Here is a 20,091-nt window from a genome sequence, read left to right on the forward strand (position 1 = left end):
TTAGAATTGTATAAGATATTACCTGGTATAAGACGACATGTGTGGAGTTTCATTTTACATTTTACAAGCTCAAAACTCAGACACCCCAGTGTACATTTTTAATATTTTCCTCTGAAACAAGTAGTTAGATAGTGGCATTTACAGACTGCACACTTAATTTAAGTATCGGATTGATTGTTTAAACTGGCAAGGCTGTATGATAAGAGCGACACTAATGCTCTCATTAATTTGTAGTTTGGATTTTTTGTTCTTTTCGTATTTCTATCCTCAGTAATGCGCATTATTAAAGGGTATGCAAACGTACATTTAAAATTGGACTTTTTCGGTCATGGATTGCATACATGTAAACAGTAAATGTAGCTACTCACGCGACTGTAAGAAAACATACAAAAAAAAATATTATTTGGAATCTTTTATTTCATTAAAAAGCAATCTTTCTTTTAATATTATTTTATTTACATCTCATCATTGTAATATATTTTATAACTGTAATATAAAACAAGGTTAACAACATAAAAGTACAATGCCACTCCAATATGGAGTTATAAGAGATTCAATGAATGACATAGTCATTCTACTGAATGCGTAATGTTCTCTATAGTACTTGATAACACCAAGCTACTCCATCAATTCCTTTAAGATATCCAGGCCAAATTTCACGTAAAACTTTTTTCCATTTCTTGTCAGATTCTAGTTTGTCCATCAAGGGTTCGAGACGCTTGTAAGTTTCACTGTCGTTCAGGAGATGATTTCTACCACACAGAACTATCAGACCACCTGTAATAACATCAAAGTGGCTTGAAAAAGAAGCAATGATATTTTTTCTACTGTTATCATGCTAGAAAAAATTAAAGTAATAATTCTAACACTTGTAAGATTTTCTTTTATATAAACAAAAAAGGATTTTACCGTGTATTGTCTTGTCAATTAAAACACGTTTCGCAAAATGACATACTTTTGGCTATTCTGCATAAAAAAGGATTCCAGATTAGTATTCCTTCCTGGTGTAATTCGAACGTGTTAGAATGGGGAAAAAACCTGCAGTGGCGTACAGACGTACTAGAAATTTTCTATTTATGTTTTTTTTATATATACTGCTTTAGGAAATTAACTATTCTTATATCCGTATCCGTACTAAACTTGTTATCTGTTATTCACATTAATTTAGGTACACATGTACTTAAAAACACTGCTTTGTTGGCAAATAAAACACGTTTTTGTTTTTCGTTCAGATGCGTCGTAATTAATCACTCAGGCCGAATCCCAAATAACAAACCTTCAGAAGGTTACTTTGTTAATATGTTTTGTTGGGTCAATGACAATTTGATCAGAAATAACTATTTCTTCACTTTGACAAAATATGGCTTTATCAATGACCTCTCCAAAATTGTAGACGTTTGTCATTTGCAAATTGTCATCACATGCAATTTCTTCATTTTCAGCGAACCTTTCAATAGATATTGAAACAAAAATAGAGATAGTCTTTGACGAAAAACGTACATCCCCAACACTAAAACGCATACATTTTATAAATGCTACAAATTAAGCGAAAATCACTGATTCGTAAAATTCCAACGTTATACAGAGACGAACAAAATATGTACAAATTTATAGATTTGTTTAATATTGAATATCAGTCAGTAATTTTAAACTAAGGAACATATATATATCATGCTTTTGCTGTAAGGAATGCAAATAGGTATCGCTGGAACATGCGGACAATATGCATGATTAGGCTTGGCAATGATGACTCCAGTAAGGTCTGGTGGAAATCCACCCAATAATATAAGAAAAGTAGCCAAAAATACCATACAATCAAGAGACTTAATTTCATTGAAAATCAATGAACCGGAACATAAGGAGGATATGCACAACTAGACTTGGCAAAGATCACTTTTGTGAAGTTTGTTGTGGTGTCAGGGGAGTTGCGAGAGGACACATTCTGTGATATCCGGACAGATTGAACTCTTAACACTAGATTGGAGTCATAATTATGAAAGAAAATTCGTTATATCAATAATGGTAACAGAAAAGGTTTGTACTTAAAAAGATTTACGAAAACTCTCACCTGGTTTCACAACTCTGATCATTTCATAAAGGGCTTCGCAAGGTACGTGCGCCTCATTAGCAAATAACCCACTTCCAGTGACAACATCATACGAACCTAAAAGACATAAAAATAGGATAAATTATCAAGCTCATCATATACTATATGTGCATACAGTTTATACCTCGATTTATTGTGAACGCTCTAAACTTACGGAAAACAAGAGGGTCATGATGACCCTGGATCGCTCATCTGAATCATATGATCTACATCTTTCAAATGTCAAACTGATGCTAAAATATTAAGAAAGTGGGTCAGTAGATCACATTCATGGTCAGTGAAAGGCAGTTTTAAGATCGCTGTGCAAAACTGTACATGTCTTCCAAATTTCAAGGCTGTATCTTAAAAAAAAACAAGAAAGTAGGTCAGTAGGTCACATTCATGGTCACTGAAAGTCTGTTTTAAATCGGTGTGCAAAACTGTACATGTCATCCAAATTTCACGGCTGTATTTCAAACAAGCTTTTCCTTTGAGTTTTTTCTGACCTGGTGACCTAGTTTTTGACCCCACATGACCCAGATTCCAACTTTACCTAAAGATCATCAAGATTAACATTTTGAACAAGTTTCATGAAGATACAGTCATAAATGTGAGTGTTAACAAGCTTTTCCTTTGATTTGACCTGGTGACCTTGTTTTGACCCCACATGACCAAGATTCACATTAGCCTAGGGGTCATCAAGACAAATATTCTGATCAATTCACATGAGTTTCAAACTTAAAATTAGGTCTCTAGAGTGTTAACAAGCTTTACCTTTGATTCGACATGGTGATCTAGTTTTTGACCTCACCTGACCCATATTGGAACTTGATCTATTTAAGATCTTTAAGATTAACATTCTGACCAAGTTTCATTAAGACATAGTCATAAATCTGGCCTCTAGAGTGTTAACTAGCTTTTCTTTTGATTTGACCTGGTGACCTAAGTTTTTACTCCACCTGACCCAGATTTAAACTTAACCTAAAGATCATCAAGATTAACATTCTGATCAAGTTTTATTAAGATATGATCATAAATAAGGCCTCTAGAGTGTTAACTAGCTTTTCCTTTGATCTGACCTGACCCCCACATGACCCAGATTCGTACTTGACCTAAAGACTATCAGAGTTAACATTCTGACCAAGTTTCATGAAGATACAGTCATAAATGTGGCCTCTAGAGAGTTAACAAGCTTTTCCTTTGATTTGACCTGGTGGCCTAGTTTTTGACCCAACATAAATCAGATTTAATCTTGACCTAAAGAGTATCAAGATTAACAATCTGACTAGGTTTCACGAAGATATAGTCATAAATATGGTCTCTAGAGTGTTAAAAACCTTTTCGTTTGATTTGACCTGGTGACCTAGTTTTTGACTCCAGATGACCCAATATCGAACTCTTCCAAGATTTTATTGAGGGTAACATTCAGACCAAGTTTCATTAAGATTGGGCCAAATTTGTGACCTCTAGAGTGTTAACAGTCAAATTGTTGACGACGGACGACGACGGACACGGGGCGATCACAAAAGCTCGCCTTGAGTACTTCGTGCTCAGGTGAGCTAAAAATCGGTCGGTCGGATTTCGTTTTGCAAAATTTAAACAAATTTTGACACAATGGTACAGGAAAACAGCTTTGTCGTGTAAATGTTAGTACTACTTTTCATCAGGAAATCAGCTGTGTGTGTAAATAGGGTGGAGGAAATTATAGCTTTTATCCCAATATACCAAACTCTTCCCGTTACCAGTACGAAATAATAACTTTCCAAATATGACTTCTCTTATTTTCACTGGGGCAGTCTTTTTAAGTAAAGTAAAAAATGCATGCAAGAGTTGCTTCCCTTCAAATTCAGAAATCTCTACCTATAGGTAAGGGAGATCACTGCATGGAAGATTGAAGAAAAAAAAACTATTATTTTATTAGTCCGATTTCTTTATTTCTAAATACTTATGCGGCATTGTCGTTAATTAACACATTTAAATGCACAGCAACCGAAAATCGCTTTTATAAAACATTCACCAAAAACACACTATGTGCAGTAAGATGCGCATAATGTCACTTTAATTTCCCCAGTGGTAAGTGTTAATAAGTCTTTGCAGTAATACTGGACAAATTTTGATACAATTATGTACGTTTCTTGTTTTAAGTATTTAAATTTTTTTGTTGGTATTTTTTTATCAGGGAAAATATTTGCATTTAAAGGCACTGACCTCCAGATTTGGCTAAAATAATCTTTCTTTCAAATTAAAGTTTGGTCATATTATGAACATTAGAATATGAGTTTTTGTTTCTATTAAAAAAAAAATCTAAATCAAGAAAAAAAAGATGACAGCGTCGGAAATCGAACCCCGGACCGCCGCGGCAAAAATTGAAGTTCTCCGCGTACGTAGTATAGCGGAGAACATAATACAGTGTATATCTTAACACGGCGAAGCACAAAATCATTGAACCATTTTGTGCACGGGATTTTTCGCGGGTATTGGGTAGCGAATAAATCAGTTCTACGCAAGTTTCTGTACTAATTACATCTACTTTATGCTATTCAAATTCACACATTGTTGTACTTGTGTATAAACAAGGCCGAAAAGGATGTAATTACGTTCACTATATTAAGTAAAAATGAAACATTAATCTCAAGATAAGAACATGCTTCTGAACAGATTCCGTAGTTTTAGTATTCTGAGAAATAGTCTGAGGAGTTGAAAAACTCCGCGCATGTTACGGATCCACGTTTCCTCCACAGGGGGTTGTTCGTGTACGGCCAGTATTTCTTTGACGAATGTAGATTTAACTCTGCTAAAGCATGTTGTGAAGGGAGACTGATATATAGAGTACTCCGGTTAGTTACAGGTATGTATATGTACCTTATGTCCTCCGTGTATTATACACTTTAAGCTGTATGTAAGGAGGTGATACATGAAATTCTATAAATAATTTATTTAGTCAGCCATTATGCATCAAATACAATTGCATTTGTTTATATTGTGAAATCAATATACATGTTGAAAATGTTTATGGGTTGTCTCCCCTCCCACTTGTCGCACAATAGAGTGTACATCATGCCATTGCAATAGATTTGGTTATTTTGTGGGCAGTCTTGTTAAGACAGTTATTTTTGCGTCGTCGTAACCAACAGAGCAAAATTAGATATTTAAAATCGAGACAGTTTACCTGGCGTTAAGCGTTACAAACGCTTTTCGATTTTCATTATAAAAAGTAGTAAAAACAGCAAATTCTCGTGTGTTTCCGTAGCATATTGTTTGTCAGTAATTAAGTTTTAAAACCTTCTTAAGAAATATAGCATTTATTTCCAGATGTCTAGAGAAAAAACATTTTTTTGTCGAACGATCTGGAGGCCAGTCCCTTTAAAGTCAAAAATCATAATATAAAATTTTAAACGTTGATAAATAAGCACTATACGATGTTAATAAATTCTTTCAAAACTGGACACCGAAATTTCAAAAAGAACACGAAATTAAAGCTAAAACTAATTTTTCTGAGAGTAAACATCAAAACTGAATCGAATGAATACAATAATTTATATATTATTTATAGTTTAAAGTTCTTTAATGACATTATTTTCAATTTTACTGGGGCTAAGGAACAAATTATATCATTTATATAATAATTATACGTGTAGTATGTGTATGTAATAAAAAGATTATGAACTCTGCACTGAGAAATATGCACTCGTTCTTTTGCGGAATGATATTGCACTCCTAAAGTCGCGCAATATTTCCGCTGCAGAGCTCGTGCATATTTCTCGATGCAAATCTAATAACCTATAAATATAACGTACCTGTGTAAGTGTGATAACGTGCATGAATATTTGATATTAATAACGATTACTTCAGCTCAGCGACTATGACTTACTTTCAGCTATTGTAGTCTGAGATTCTGAGATAAATTCTACAAAGTAGTTTATGTATAGATGTGCTTTCTTCGCTTCTTTTAACATAGCTTCTGATGGTTCCAAGGCATCTATATGACGGAAACCAAACTTTTTCAGCTGAAATACAGATAGTATTTTAAGAAATTTGCACAGCATGTCGTAAAAACTTTAACTGTAAATCAACTCGTTCACAGCTGATTTTTTGCTTGAATGCGTTCATTCTAGCATTTATGGAAATGAATATATCAGAAAATATATTTAAAGTTGGCAGTAGTTATATCAACTCCTTTTATGAACTAAATGTAGATGTTTTATTATTCAAATATGACGAAAAACTGGATGCGAAATGAAATCTTTAGCATACAAGCTGTTTACCGTCAACGCTTAGAACGCAAAGACGTGGCGTCGTCAAGCGAAATGTTTGACGTTCCGCTAGATGACGCTGCATTACACCTTCTTGACCTTAATGGATTGACTCAGTCAGGTTGCGTTCTATGCCGTTGAGGCAAATATTCATTGAAATCATGTTACACTTAATGAACCAGCTTATTAGAGCACACATACTCACCTCCCTCGCAACAAGTCCAGTTCCTGCAGCAACATCAAGGATACGAACATCACCTACTGGCTGGTTTAAAATCTGGTCCCGAACAATTTGTGCAACCTTCCCAGGTCCGGTAAAGGCGTGTTTTTCGAGATCCTAAAAGTGAATTAAGATAATTATTTATCTTTCCGGATAGATAATTATTGTAATAACAATGTATCAGTAATTTCGGAGTTAATACAGAATGTATTTTTCTTAAATACATTGAAAAGACGCCACATGGAAAGAAGGTTTAGTCCTTACATCATAGGTCTTTCATAAAGATTAAAAGTTGTATTTTGAAACAATAGCTGTAAATGTTTAACTGTAAAAATACATAGCCTCGTGTCATGGCGAACTGCCGAGTTCAAATTTTGTCTACTTAGTTGTCAAATATTTTATATTATTAGAAAGTAAGCAAACAATAATTCAGAAAATATATAAGTATTAAGCAGAACAGAACAGAACAGAACAGAACAGAACAGAATTTTATTACAGACTGGAACATATAATAAACAACATATCATTATCATAATAATAATGTCACGTGAACATAGATATCAAACAAATCAACATGCTTATGTAACAAACTACAGTATTTTCAGAGATGGAGTCTCCGAATGAATAATTATTAATATATATAGATAAGATATCGTGCGCATAAGATAAGATGTCGTGCACACGAGATAATAAGACGTGCACTTGAGATAAGATGCGCACGAGATAAGATGTCAAGCGCTTGAGATAATATGTCGTGCACTCGAGATAATATGCCGTGCACTTGAGATAAAATGCGCACGAGATAAGATGTCAAGCGCTTGAGATAACATGTCGTGCACTCGAGATAAGATGTCGTGCACAATAGATAAGATGTCGAGCGCACGAGATAATTTGTCGTGCATTCGAGATAATATGTCGTGAGCACGAGATAATATGTCGAGCGCTTGAGAAAGATGTTGTGCGCTCGAGATAAGATGTCGTGCCCACGAGATAATATGTCGTGCACTCGAGACAATATGTCGTGCGCACGAGATAAGATGGTCGAGATGTCGTGCGCACGCGATAATTTAATCTTAAACAAAATAAATGCATGTCCTAAACATATTAACAAAACGCGATAACTGTGGCCTTTATTTACTAATACCGGATTAACCCATAACAATGAAATCGGGAATCAGGTGGACACATTATATGACAAATATCTTATATCGCAAAACCAATGCAAGTTGCGGCGTGGTCTAGTGGTTAATACGTATGATTTGTAAGCTTACGGTGCTGGTTCGAATACAGGACGAGCTACTTTTTTTTATTTTTCCAGCATGTTTTTATCTGGAGAAGGAATTCATGTAAAACTATTTATATCATGATTTTCTCGTGCACTTATACCGAGTACTTATTGACATTTTTCAGAGGATCTCTTATCAGAATAGACATTGAATCTATATACATTGCAATAATAATTAAACAAATACATAAATAAAAAGAATGAAAGAAAAATACAAAAGACGATTTAAACCTGCAAAATAGAATAAGCAAAAATCATTTTAAAAAAAGAAGGGCTCGAATCTACACCATATAAACAATAGATGTCCGACACACTATCCACTAGACTATAAATCTGTTTTGGAATAAAGGATCGTATTTAGAGTTAAGAATACTACAATATACAAATTAACACCACTTATCGGATAACACACCTGCTTTACCTGTTTTGGGATTTTACCGAGTACCGTTAAAATGAAATTATCGCGATCCATTAATACCACCGTTATCAATATCCATCGTTCCAAAATACTTTATGTTTATTAAAAAAGTTGCAGTTTAAAAATGAGAGATAATGCGTTACCACGGAAACACGAGCCCCGCGACAAATACGTTTTAAGCTTATATTAGAAAGTTTTAACGCACATACTAGTAAAATTATCAATTACGCAGACTTCTACGGATAACAATAAAACCAAAACACACTGAAAAGTGTTAAATATCCGTATTTTCCTTCTTTCTTGCACAGATACAGTAAAACTGAGTCTGTTACTATTTTTGCTGATTGCATTCTGTGCTTCCAAAGGAATACGTTTAGTGATGTAGTTAGTTTCATGCAAATTTACATTTCTTTGTAAAATATGCGTCTATTATGATATGCTGATGGAAAAGTAAAAAGCATAATCTTGCTACTTATAAAAAAAGCGCATACCTCGTCATATTTGTCTGCCCATTTTATATACGCATTTTGTGATTGTTGCACCGTAACCCCATCGGCACTGATTTCATTTATCCAAGTTTTCACATTCTTTCCAGTCATGACTGCCCGGTGTGTAGTTCTCTTGTCATATAAATTTATCTCAAGTAAGTTTCAATTTTTGATCATCTGTGGAAAATTTCCGTTTGCAATTTGTTACCACTGTACAGTGATAAATTTCCATCTTGTATCTCACGCGAAAACCCTGTTCAACATAGCGTGATATTTTACCTACTGTAGGCACTGTCTGGATGGTTCGATGTGATGCATATGGTGTCATATTTAACCCAGTAACCTTAAAACAATATGGATAATTATTTCGATAAATTAATACCATTTCGCCCGCTTGTTACGTGCATCAGTTTATCTCTAAAAAAAAGATTTTAAAGAATTTCAAAAATTACATAATGCTTGTGATATCAAGACGTAAACAGTTACGAAGTGACTGATGAAGAATCTGTTGAGTGTTTTCGAAATAATATTAAGAACAAAATACATTTCGAAAAAAAAATGAGGTACGAATTTTCAAAATAATGAAATGTACTCTCTTATTATTTTATAAATGAGTCGCATGTTAGTAAACATTACCATTCTATGGTACCTTATCGACATTGATACTTAGGTCTGTAAGAGCTGCGACAGACGATAGAACTTGGCCGTAAACCGCCAATTAAAAATTAAAAAGGCCGCAAATTTTCAATGTCTATACTTTCCTATTACTTAAACTCGTACAACAAACGCTAGGAATTAGCGAATGTGATCCTATTTCAAGTATACTTCACACACTGATAAGCCCTATCATCCTTATTTGGGGAATAGAAATGAAATTCTATGATTTGAACATTTTTACCACCTTTTAATCCGTTTCTTGCTGAGAACGGTATTTCGAACTTTGCATTAAATTTATTTCACTATCTTGAAATCATGGGCAATATATCTATATTTACCACAGAAGCGTTGCATTTTCATGTATTTAACGTAACAGACGAATCACCGTCTGGAGCTCTATAGATTCAAGTCTGTGTTGTTTTTTCTTTTATTCTTTCTTTTTCTCCAACATTTAAGTTTGTTTTTCATCGATAACAGACAAAAATGCTTTGGATTTCATGATTTGTCCATTATTGAGGTTATGGAAAAGTTTCATTCACCTTAAGTTTATGATGGCAAAAATTACATGACGGTTAAACTTGGGTTTATAGCCAGGTCAAATCATTGTCAGGTCAACCTTGGGTCACTGTGTTCTTTGTGACATTATCTGTATGAGGGTCATTACAAATTACATAGACTATTGCCTTAACTTTAAAACTCAACGGAGGCGTATCAAATTTGTCATATTTTGATAAGTAATGCATCTGCTACAAATATACCAGTTCAGTATCTTCTACTCTACATAACATTTGTTTTGTGTTCAGTTGCTTAAGCACAGGCTGGAAATCTCACCCAGGTCAGCGACATCCTTGTGATTGCGATATTTTTCCTGAACAATCTATAAGATGATACTGCAAAAAAAAAATCGTTTTCTGAAACCGAGCATTTTCTGAAGAGTTAAAATATATCTTTTCAACAATATATCAATCTCTGTTAACTTAAAATGTAAATGTTAGACTTTTTGTCATTTTAGTTTCTAGCAAAATTTATAACAAGATAGTTATTGGTGTATTCTATCTTAAATTCACTGGTAAATGGATGTTCAAGCTCTTGTCTTCTTCAGTAATTAACGTTTTGTTTGTGTATTGCCAGTTCATTCTAATTTTGAGCTACTGATGTTCTTGTGGCGTAAATTTTATGTCAAACCATGGCATTACCTCCCTATACCAAACGTTGTATACCTCAGACTAGAATAACCAGCTGACTTTAAGTTTTCAGAAAACGTCAATAGATTGACACCTTTAATTGTGTACTGTGTGGCGCCATAGTAATTCAAAAGCGGAAATGTTACTGGTGATGATGGTACCAGTTGTACTATTTTGCAAATAAAAGAAATAAAATTGTAGAGCCAGTCTTATTAGATATTGAACACCCCTCGTATAGATGATTGTGTTGACCGAGTATATCATGCATGGTGACATGTTTTGAATACAAACTAAGCGACAGCTTAGAAGTAGTGTCACAAAAATGTATTCCGTAAAAAAAAATCGCGAGAAGCGATAGCATAACAAATCGATGCGACACCATGACATTAAATATACGGCGATATCGCATCGTATTGTGTTGTTGTATAGTGTTGTCGAATTATGTTGTAGTACACTCGTATTGTGTTGTCGTGTCGTACCGTCGTACTGTCGATGTAGAGGACAACACGATGCTATGATGTAATTTGTACTGTCGACTACGACAAGACAACACGATGCGACAGTACAACATGGTGCGGAACGGGCCACATGCTTACAAAATGCCTGAGAATGCTATGGTTCTTGTTCTGCTTTACTCAACTTATGGTGATAAAGAAGTGTATAAAGGTTCAAAGTTATAGCTCTTATAGGTTTTAAAGAAAAGTTGATCAAGAAAAACAAGAGAAGTGCAATAATGGAAACAATCCTGACAAACAAATATACCAGTTCTCGATCCTTACCTTCTGAACGTCTTTATGATGGTTAATAAGTTTACATAATCTATATCTCTTAAAGGATTAAAAAGGTGAGTCTTAACAACATTTCATCCAAGAAGTACCGATTTATAATCTACGAGATGCTAAACCCAAAACTTAGGAAAAATGGAACTCTTTTCGCATAACAATAACATGAAAGACGACAACACTGACGTTCGAATCATTGCCCTTCAGAAGGAGATTTACGTTTAGACTTACACCCTTAACCACTGCACCAAAAATGAGGCACTGGAATCGGAATGCAGTAACATATTTTGACTGCGTTGGCACATTTGCATAACAATCGGTTTGTTTTACTACTTTTTGAAGTCATTTATCGGGACACACTTCCATTGCCATACAGTTTTTAAGTACGGGGTATTGCTTTAAGGTGTCAGTATTAAGACCCGTGCGATTGGGAAAAAAATAATGTCGACATCTACAAATTTGAAACTGAAGTTTTATCCGATCTGAATTCAATAACGGTCTTTTCCTGAGCCAAACATTCAATAAGCCAAGTCCTAAATGCTAAATTTCCAACAACCGTTATGTCAACTTTCGCTGGTAAGCTACGAGTTGGTGAAAATATTGTTGATTCCCCATTGCAATGTAGGTTCAAAAAATGATTTTATCCAAGTGCCCATCCATGCCTGAAACAATGTTTGGAGATGCACCTGGGTTCTTTTTCCTACATCGAAATCTGGAAATGCCGCCAAAGTCAGTATGACACTTAATCCAAGCAGTGCGTTTTGGGGTTGGTAACTGATACAGCAGAACAGCATTTTGAAAAAAAAACGTTATTTTCCTGATGTTACTGTATCATTTCAACAGACCTTTATGATAATCTGTATAAGATGACTTTAAAGGCCGGTTAAACGGGGTGTTTAAAATCTATAATACTTTTATATACATATATCGAAAACGTATGTCACTATAATGAAATATTATCTTATCTTATATTGTCTTATCTCATGATATGACCCGTTGTTTATATGGGTGAAAAATTGTTGAAAAAGCCGTTAACCGCCCCCCCCCCCCCCCGCCACACACACACGCGCGCGCGTACGCACGCACGCACGCACGCATGATCTGACATTCTGAAAGAAATAAAGTTCATCTTTAGTTTTTGTGAAAATGAAATATGAATGTATCTATTATTATCGCACAAAATTTCGAAAAGTTTGACATATATCTCTTGTTGACTCTTCCTTTAACTGATAAGAACTGCTGACCTCAAATCTTACTGAAACATGGCAAAACGTTGGAATTATAGTGTTTTATTTTTTGTGCTGACAGTCTGGACAGGTTCGCCTAAAACACTTACTATATATAAATGTTATATAGAAAATAATTTGTAGGAATCTGTACTTTAATTAATGCATATCACATCTATTCATATTGATATATCGTCTGTTGTATGTATATTAAGAATATTGCAGCAATCATTGTATTATAACGTACAAGCAAATTGTTTTCTTCTCCAACATTTTGGTATCAAATTGCATTTTTAATACTAGTATATAGATGTTAATAAATACTGTGTGAAAAATCTAGATTTCATGTCACTAAATGTATGTATCTTTCAGGCGTCGCCGCATGTCCGGACCGCTGGACCACATTCAATGGAAACTGCTATTCGTTTGTCACTACCAAACTCAACTGGTTCCATGCTGCGGTAAAAATGATTGACTTGACCATTTGAACTGTATTTTTATTGTTTTACAAGCACCTGTATGTCTGCATCTACACCCAAATGAATTAAAACTTTACTTATTAGACATAAAAAACAGTCATTACTTTATACCCCGTATTTACTGCAGCTAGAGAAAGTTTCAATAAAATGTATAGAACAAACAGGAAAGTAAGCAGTTTAATTTATTTACTTATTTTGTTGGGTATGTCATGTGGCGACTTTTCATTAAAGCTATATTTGTTGGAGGAAGACCCTAAGTGCCCCACGGTGCAATATTGCAGGCACAGGCTGGCACCTGGGTAGAACCACCAAACTTCCGTAAGTCAGCTGAATGGCTCCCTCACATGATGAATTCTACACCTCAAATGAGGTTTCGAACTGTGGTGTAACAGTAACTAAAGTTCACTATTCTAACTACAACAACAACAACTCTGTTCTCTATAATAACTGCTATTTAATATTGTACTAAGTTCTGAGTTAATAATACATGAATCACAACTCTCTAACATAATTTTCCAACACATTCACAGTTATTAAAAGAACTTCTATTCTTCGACATAATCACTCCAACGTTAATTATCTCGGCCCTAACCTAACTAATTCATTTTGCGTGTATCGAACATACGCATCTAACCTAACTGAGTACCAGAATGATACTGAAGTTTTGTCTCAAAACTTCTGCTTATGAAAGAAATGATTCGTGACTTGAGTCATGCGGCGTGATCAAAAGACCGGGTGTTTATAATTACCCTGTCATTTATCCAGTTAGTCAGTTGTCAAAACAACTAGTAATTTTGAAACATGCATTGCTGGACAATGCATTAACTGGGCGATATAATGTAACCTGTCATTTAAATGTACATGACTAATTTCTAGACCGTAAAGCTAAGTGCGAACAGGAATGCGAAATATATTCTTGAAGTACATGACTTATTATTGACCTAAAATCTGTCTGAAAAGAATGCCTAAGAAGTATTTGGTATAGTGGATTCTTTAAACCATTATATCACACTCGCCCCTTTCTTGTGAGTTTTCTTTTAATTATCTATAAGAGAATAAAAATAAAAACAAAAATTCATGTGAGGCAATTAACAATTTAACATAAGGCGATGCATAAAACCGGCTGATTTTTATAATTAATACGTAAATTTTATTTTAAATGTTTTTACTCCTAGTTCTGAAGATTAATGTCTTTAATAAGAATAGAACACAACTGAATACAATATCAAGAATATATAGTTTCAACACATGACATAATATATATAATCAGTGAATAGGAAATCACATGGTATAAGTAGATTTAATTTTCACAATTTCACGGATTTTTGATTCAGTCCTAGAATAATGTATTTGCTTTCATTTTTGTTTCAGTCCTAGATTGTTTTCTTGCGTTTTGAAGTCAAAACCCCATTTAATTTAAATAAAACACTGCATTACTAGCGAAACACAATTTTCACAATATTTTTCACAATACTCTACACATTTCTAGAGCTAGAATGCACTTGTGCGCTTTTTCCTCCCTTGCCCAGAGGGGTTTTGCCTTCAAGATTGTTACTGAAATAAATAATAATTATTGTTTGTACACAACATAACTGTCAGAAATATACCTGCCAAAGGAATAATATCATTAGGAAATATATTGTACTTCAAGTAATACTTAGACATGCGTAAAATGTTAATTACTGATAATAAAAAACATATAAGGTCACAGATCTCTAGAAAATACGATTAAATACGCAAAAGTAATATTAATAAGAAAAATCCCGTAACCTGTTTTATATTATATTGAAATAAAAAACATCTACAACTTAGTATATACTAAAAATGAAACAATGTTCTAGAATCATATTTAACAATCAGAACGATACTTGTTTTTACGTGAAAAGTGACATCATTTATTCCCGTTCCATGATTGACATCTCTACACTGCAGTTGATTTTAGTTGGATTGGTAAAAGAGGTGACCCGTCAGCTTGTCAGTTTTCTCCAAAAAGCCATGAAATATGTTCTAATGTCACCACGCATTATTATAGCCTTCATTGTTGAGTAATAGCTTAGCCCGGCTTCAGAAGGTCGTTTTCACAGAAGGTGTGACGTGTTGCGCCAGCAGCATTCTCTCGGTTAAATGATTATACAAGCAATCATTTAACATTGTCAAAAGTTTCGTTTGTCTATATAAAAACTTAACATAAGGATGCCTTCTTAGAATCTCTAAATAGAATGTTCATAAATTTATCTTTTATATACCAATCTGGTTTCCTGTTTTCTGTTTTTCAATTTTTTTTAGTTTTTATTTCATTTTAGTAACAAAGCGTCGTCGTCATAAGTCAGGACTGTTAAAAACTACGTAAACCTCTGATAACTATTCGGGGTACATTTATTGTAAAATGCAAAATGTTAGTTTCTTCATAAATGTTCAAAAATAATTCTAATTACAATTATCTCTACGCTGAAAAATCTATGTATTTATCATGCACACATTTGTCCTTAGATCTTACACTTAAACTCGTAAAAAATGTTTTATTCTATCTCTTTACGGAATTCCGCCTTAAATAGCAGTAATGCAATGAAATATTTTACTAATGAATTTCCAGCTAATTAACAAGTATTACTAATTCATATTGAAACATAACCGCAACTACTCTGACTAATACATAAGAAGCAATCTCTAGGTCTGATTGCCAGGGTCGCATGTCTAGCGACATTATTCTCAAAGACTCAGTAATAAACTTCATGTTCCATATCAATACATGGTCGCTTTCCTAGCGACATAATTCCCCTAAGACTCATAAAATAAGAAACTTCTTGTTTCATCAACGGTCGCATTTCTTGCGACATTTTACTATGTATAAGCATTACACATGCTCTATGATGGTTCTTGACACATCATACAACGATACATTTTAATAATACATTTCGCGTTAAACACGCATCACAGACGTTATCAACGTCATATCAAAATCTCACGGAGTTCAGAGCATTTGGGTTATGATTCATAAAATGTTTACTTGTCACTTTACTAACTGAGAGCAATTTACTACTTTACTTCCCTAAGGGTATTCCTCACTTAATATCATAGTGACAAAAATAATGAAGCTGGACAATATATATATTCTTTGACATTTTTATGTTCTAATGAGTAATCTGTATGAAATTCATCTTTACAACAATAATGCATTTTCCTTATGAAATATACCATTTTCTGAATAATTCTATATGATATTCTTGTAAAAAAATCTTAATTGTTGACTTAAATGTACGAAAATTCGTAAAATTTAAGAATAAAGTTTCTGTTGGTACGTATATAAAAATGTATGAAATGTTTAACAGATCTAATAATATCATCAAATCAAAAATGTATCTAAAGAATTCCCGAATAGCATCGTTGGTATACGAGTTAAAATGAACAGTCACTAACCTGATGAAGTATCGATTTCTTTTTCCATAACCATACACCATGAATGTTCTCTTTCCTTGCCGAGCCTTAAATTGCATCTTGTCCGTACGTTTCGTTTGTTCCTGGGGGTTCTAACTGCTGTCTGAAGCGGTTTATCGGTCGTCAGTTCCATTTCCAGTCGTCTGCCGAATCGCAAGTGTTGTTATACCATTTTAATCGTCATGTTGGCCTCGTGGTAGTTGGTAGTACTTCGTTCGTGTTGCGTCCGCGATGTTCCGAAGGTTCGTTCGAATCCTGGTTCTTTTAAGGCACCAAATAAGTCCCGTGTGGTGTAACAGTAACTAAAGTTCACTATTCTAACTACAACAACAACAACTCTGTTCTCTATAATAACTGCTATTTAATATTGTACTAAGTTCTGAGTTAATAATACATGAATCACAACTCTCTAACATAATTTTCCAACACATTCACAGTTATTAAAAGAACTTCTATTCTTCGACATAATCACTCCAACGTTAATTATCTCGGCCCTAACCTAACTAATTCATTTTGCGTGTATCGAACATACGCATCTAACCTAACTGAGTACCAGAATGATACTGAAGTTTTGTCTCAAAACTTCTGCTTATGAAAGAAATGATTCGTGACTTGAGTCATGCGGCGTGATCAAAAGACCGGGTGTTTATAATTACCCTGTCATTTATCCAGTTAGTCAGTTGTCAAAACAACTAGTAATTTTGAAACATGCATTGCTGGACAATGCATTAACTGGGCGATATAATGTAACCTGTCATTTAAATGTACATGACTAATTTCTAGACCGTAAAGCTAAGTGCGAACAGGAATGCGAAATATATTCTTGAAGTACATGACTTATTATTGACCTAAAATCTGTCTGAAAAGAATGCCTAAGAAGTATTTGGTATAGTGGATTCTTTAAACCATTATATCACAGAACCCAGGTGAGTGTCAAGTGATTTAAGACAGCGACATTAATCGCTTGACCACGGAGTCCCCAATATATGTATATATAAAGATCTGTGTACTATTGGTTATAGTTTAATTTATGTTATGCTGTCCAAATAGAGTGTATGCATACCGGTAATTAAATGCTTAGAAAAATCACTGCTTTTAATTTTACAGGTGAACTTATACAGTCAGAGCCATAAAGGGACGTGATCCAAACATTGGATTAAATTATACTTTCTTCTATGTTAATCAGACAAATACATGAGAAAACAATTATCAGAAATAGGATTTGACAAGAAAATAGTATATTTTATGTTCATAATAATAAATGTGGCAGCCACGTTTCAACAAAGGCATTATGAGCCTTTAACACAGTATGAGTACGCAATGCTACTAATCTTATTGTGATCGAGCTCTACAGAGTACGTTTACATTTGTATATATTTAGCCAAGTCAAATGTTGTTGATAAAAAAATCTATATTGAATTTCTGCTGATAAAGTATTTTGGAGATAGACGAGCATAATACAGCTTTAGTATTTCATGAATTCACAGAAAGCGTGCAGAGACCAAGATGCCTGGTTAGTTGACATTACATCCAAAGCGGAAGAAGACTTTCTACGAGGAACAATTAAACACCTTCATATACACGACAGTAGGACTTAGCTACGCATTTTTACGACTAGTAGATTACATTATTAGCGTTTCCTTAAGACTTAAAAGCTGATCAGCTGTTAGTTAGTAGACACAATTGTGTGGATGAAATTGCTCTTACCAAAATATCAATCACACTTTTTAATCTTTATCTTCAAATTTGTAATTATTCGTAATGCCTGGCCATTAGGGAATTGTCGAATGAAGTCCATTCTTGTGTAATAATGATAATAATAAGAATGAATAATGGTAATAAAATAGTATTAATAATACACACCAACTGGAATGGCCGTAATATGACCTCTTTTTATCATTTTGTACTGATTATGTTATTAAAGTTATTGTGATATTCAAGTGGTTTGACTCAGTCCAATCTCTCAAAAGACCTCTTTCAGATCCTCAGACAATCGGTTACTGGACAGGAGGTAATGACCTTGATGTGGAAGGTCAATGGATGTGGGGTTATCCGAGTGGGTCTCCTTTAACCAGTACTGACTGGTTCCCCGGTGAACCAAACAACCACTGGTATGATGGCAGGTTAGTTACTGTAATATCAGATTGATTGAATGGATGTGTCAGCTGAATATATCTAACCGTGCTGAAAAGAAAACGTAACATACGATGCGAGTATTATGCCGAAAGGGGCGAGGCGGGGGGTAGTTAAGACGTGCTTTCTAAATAGAAAGATGGCTCTGCTTATGACGTCAACATGTAATAGCAAACAATTAAGCATTTGGCTCACTTCTTCTTATCAAGTTCTACTCATTTACATATATAATAAACATATAAAAGTAACTATCGGGCTAAATATTCTGGAAATCAGTCTTTTCTGTTTGGATGCATTTAATTTTAGAGAGGAAGATTGTATTGCACTGTGGGGTCACGATTCCCATGACTACCAGTGGAATGACCAGCCATGTGATGTACAGGACTTTTATATCTGTAAAACTGAGTAAGTGAATATCTAACTATATAATTATATAAGTACTGTTTTATGCCCCAAACTCCGTACTTCGCAACTATAATCAACGTTAGATCGTCTTGGTTGTCCAGCTTGACATCGCGGACTGGAAGTGAAAAACATTTTGTTGCTGTATCAAATTATGTGAAAACAATCTGTTTTCCGTGTTTTCCCGTATAAAATTGTCCAAAGATGAACAAGGTATCAAGAGTCTAGTTGCGGAAATAGGTGAATTTTCAACGGTTTTCTATATAATTTTTCTCTCTTCTTTCAGAGACGCCACGGATATTGTTGGATAGTGTGACTGAATGTGGCATTGTTTTAGACAGAGTTTCTTATTTCGCCAAATAAATTTACTATCTGCAAAATGTTATTACCTGATTTCAAAAGAAGCATGTGCCCGTTACTGCTACATGATTGCGCTTAATACTTTTCAAGTCGCGTTATTTCAACGCAACTTCCGTTACATTGATGAGAAAATCTCAATTGTATTTGAATAAAAGACTAACAGTAGCACGGCCAAAGGTTTGATTTTCAACTCGTAACATTCTAATATTTTTGTAGATTTTACCCCACTTAGCGAGCAATATTCCTTGTGAAAAAAAAATACCTCGACTTTCATCAATGACCATACCGCCCTAGAACAGAACTTATTATTTTGTTGCCCTGAATTTAACAACTGACTGCCAACAAATAATATCATTGCATCATAGAATAATTTGCATTGACCAGTTTCTCAAAGATGAAAAAATATATTTACATGATGTGGGTTTATCTAAAAGTTTCATTTGTTTGGTATCTAAATTGCGTATTAAGTGAAAGAAAAATGTCTACAGTACAGTTGTTTGCATATTTCCAATTTCTGTAGTAACAGTGTCGGCGTTTTTGAATAGTTTGTACAAGTACATATTCAATGCTGTTGTTTAGTTTTAAAACATAAAAAAGCGTTACGATATATCAGGACAATTCCAAAAGCAATAAAATACCCATGTTACCTAAAATCAGTACATCAGTTCCATGTTAATATTACA

The 20,091-nt window shown here is 34.1% G+C and overlaps 2 protein-coding genes across 3 annotated transcripts; one reads left to right on the plus strand and one right to left on the minus strand.

The window, feature by feature from the left end:
* Nucleotides 1-443: 443 nt before the first annotated feature.
* Nucleotides 444-8,937, minus strand: LOC123560216 (methyltransferase-like protein 27). The gene is made up of 5 exons (XM_045352462.2): nt 8,754-8,937; nt 6,545-6,676; nt 5,958-6,093; nt 2,069-2,164; nt 444-777 (listed from the first exon to the last, which is right to left on the minus strand). Exons 1-5 carry the CDS (start codon nt 8,859-8,861, stop codon nt 596-598), a joined length of 654 nt encoding a protein of 217 aa, XP_045208397.1. The 5' UTR covers nt 8,862-8,937; the 3' UTR covers nt 444-595.
* A 3,640-nt stretch (nt 8,938-12,577) lies between these two features.
* LOC123560215 (CD209 antigen-like protein C) lies at nt 12,578-19,451 on the plus strand. Of its 2 annotated transcripts, none has more exons than XM_053553285.1 (6): nt 12,578-12,690; nt 12,972-13,057; nt 18,004-18,100; nt 18,495-18,636; nt 18,953-19,051; nt 19,335-19,451. In XM_053553285.1, the coding sequence occupies exons 1-6, from the start codon at nt 12,636-12,638 to the stop codon at nt 19,357-19,359; spliced, it is 504 nt and encodes a 167-aa protein (XP_053409260.1). In that variant the 5' UTR covers nt 12,578-12,635; the 3' UTR covers nt 19,360-19,451. The 2 variants fall into 2 exon arrangements, with proteins under 2 accessions (XP_053409260.1, XP_045208396.1); XM_045352461.2 differs by having other exon boundaries at nt 12,972-13,060; nt 18,001-18,100; nt 19,335-19,450.
* The last annotated feature ends 640 nt before the right edge of the window (nt 19,452-20,091 follow it).

This window comes from Mercenaria mercenaria, chromosome 10, assembly GCF_021730395.1.
Source record: "Mercenaria mercenaria strain notata chromosome 10, MADL_Memer_1, whole genome shotgun sequence".
NCBI lineage: Eukaryota > Metazoa > Mollusca > Bivalvia > Venerida > Veneridae > Mercenaria > Mercenaria mercenaria.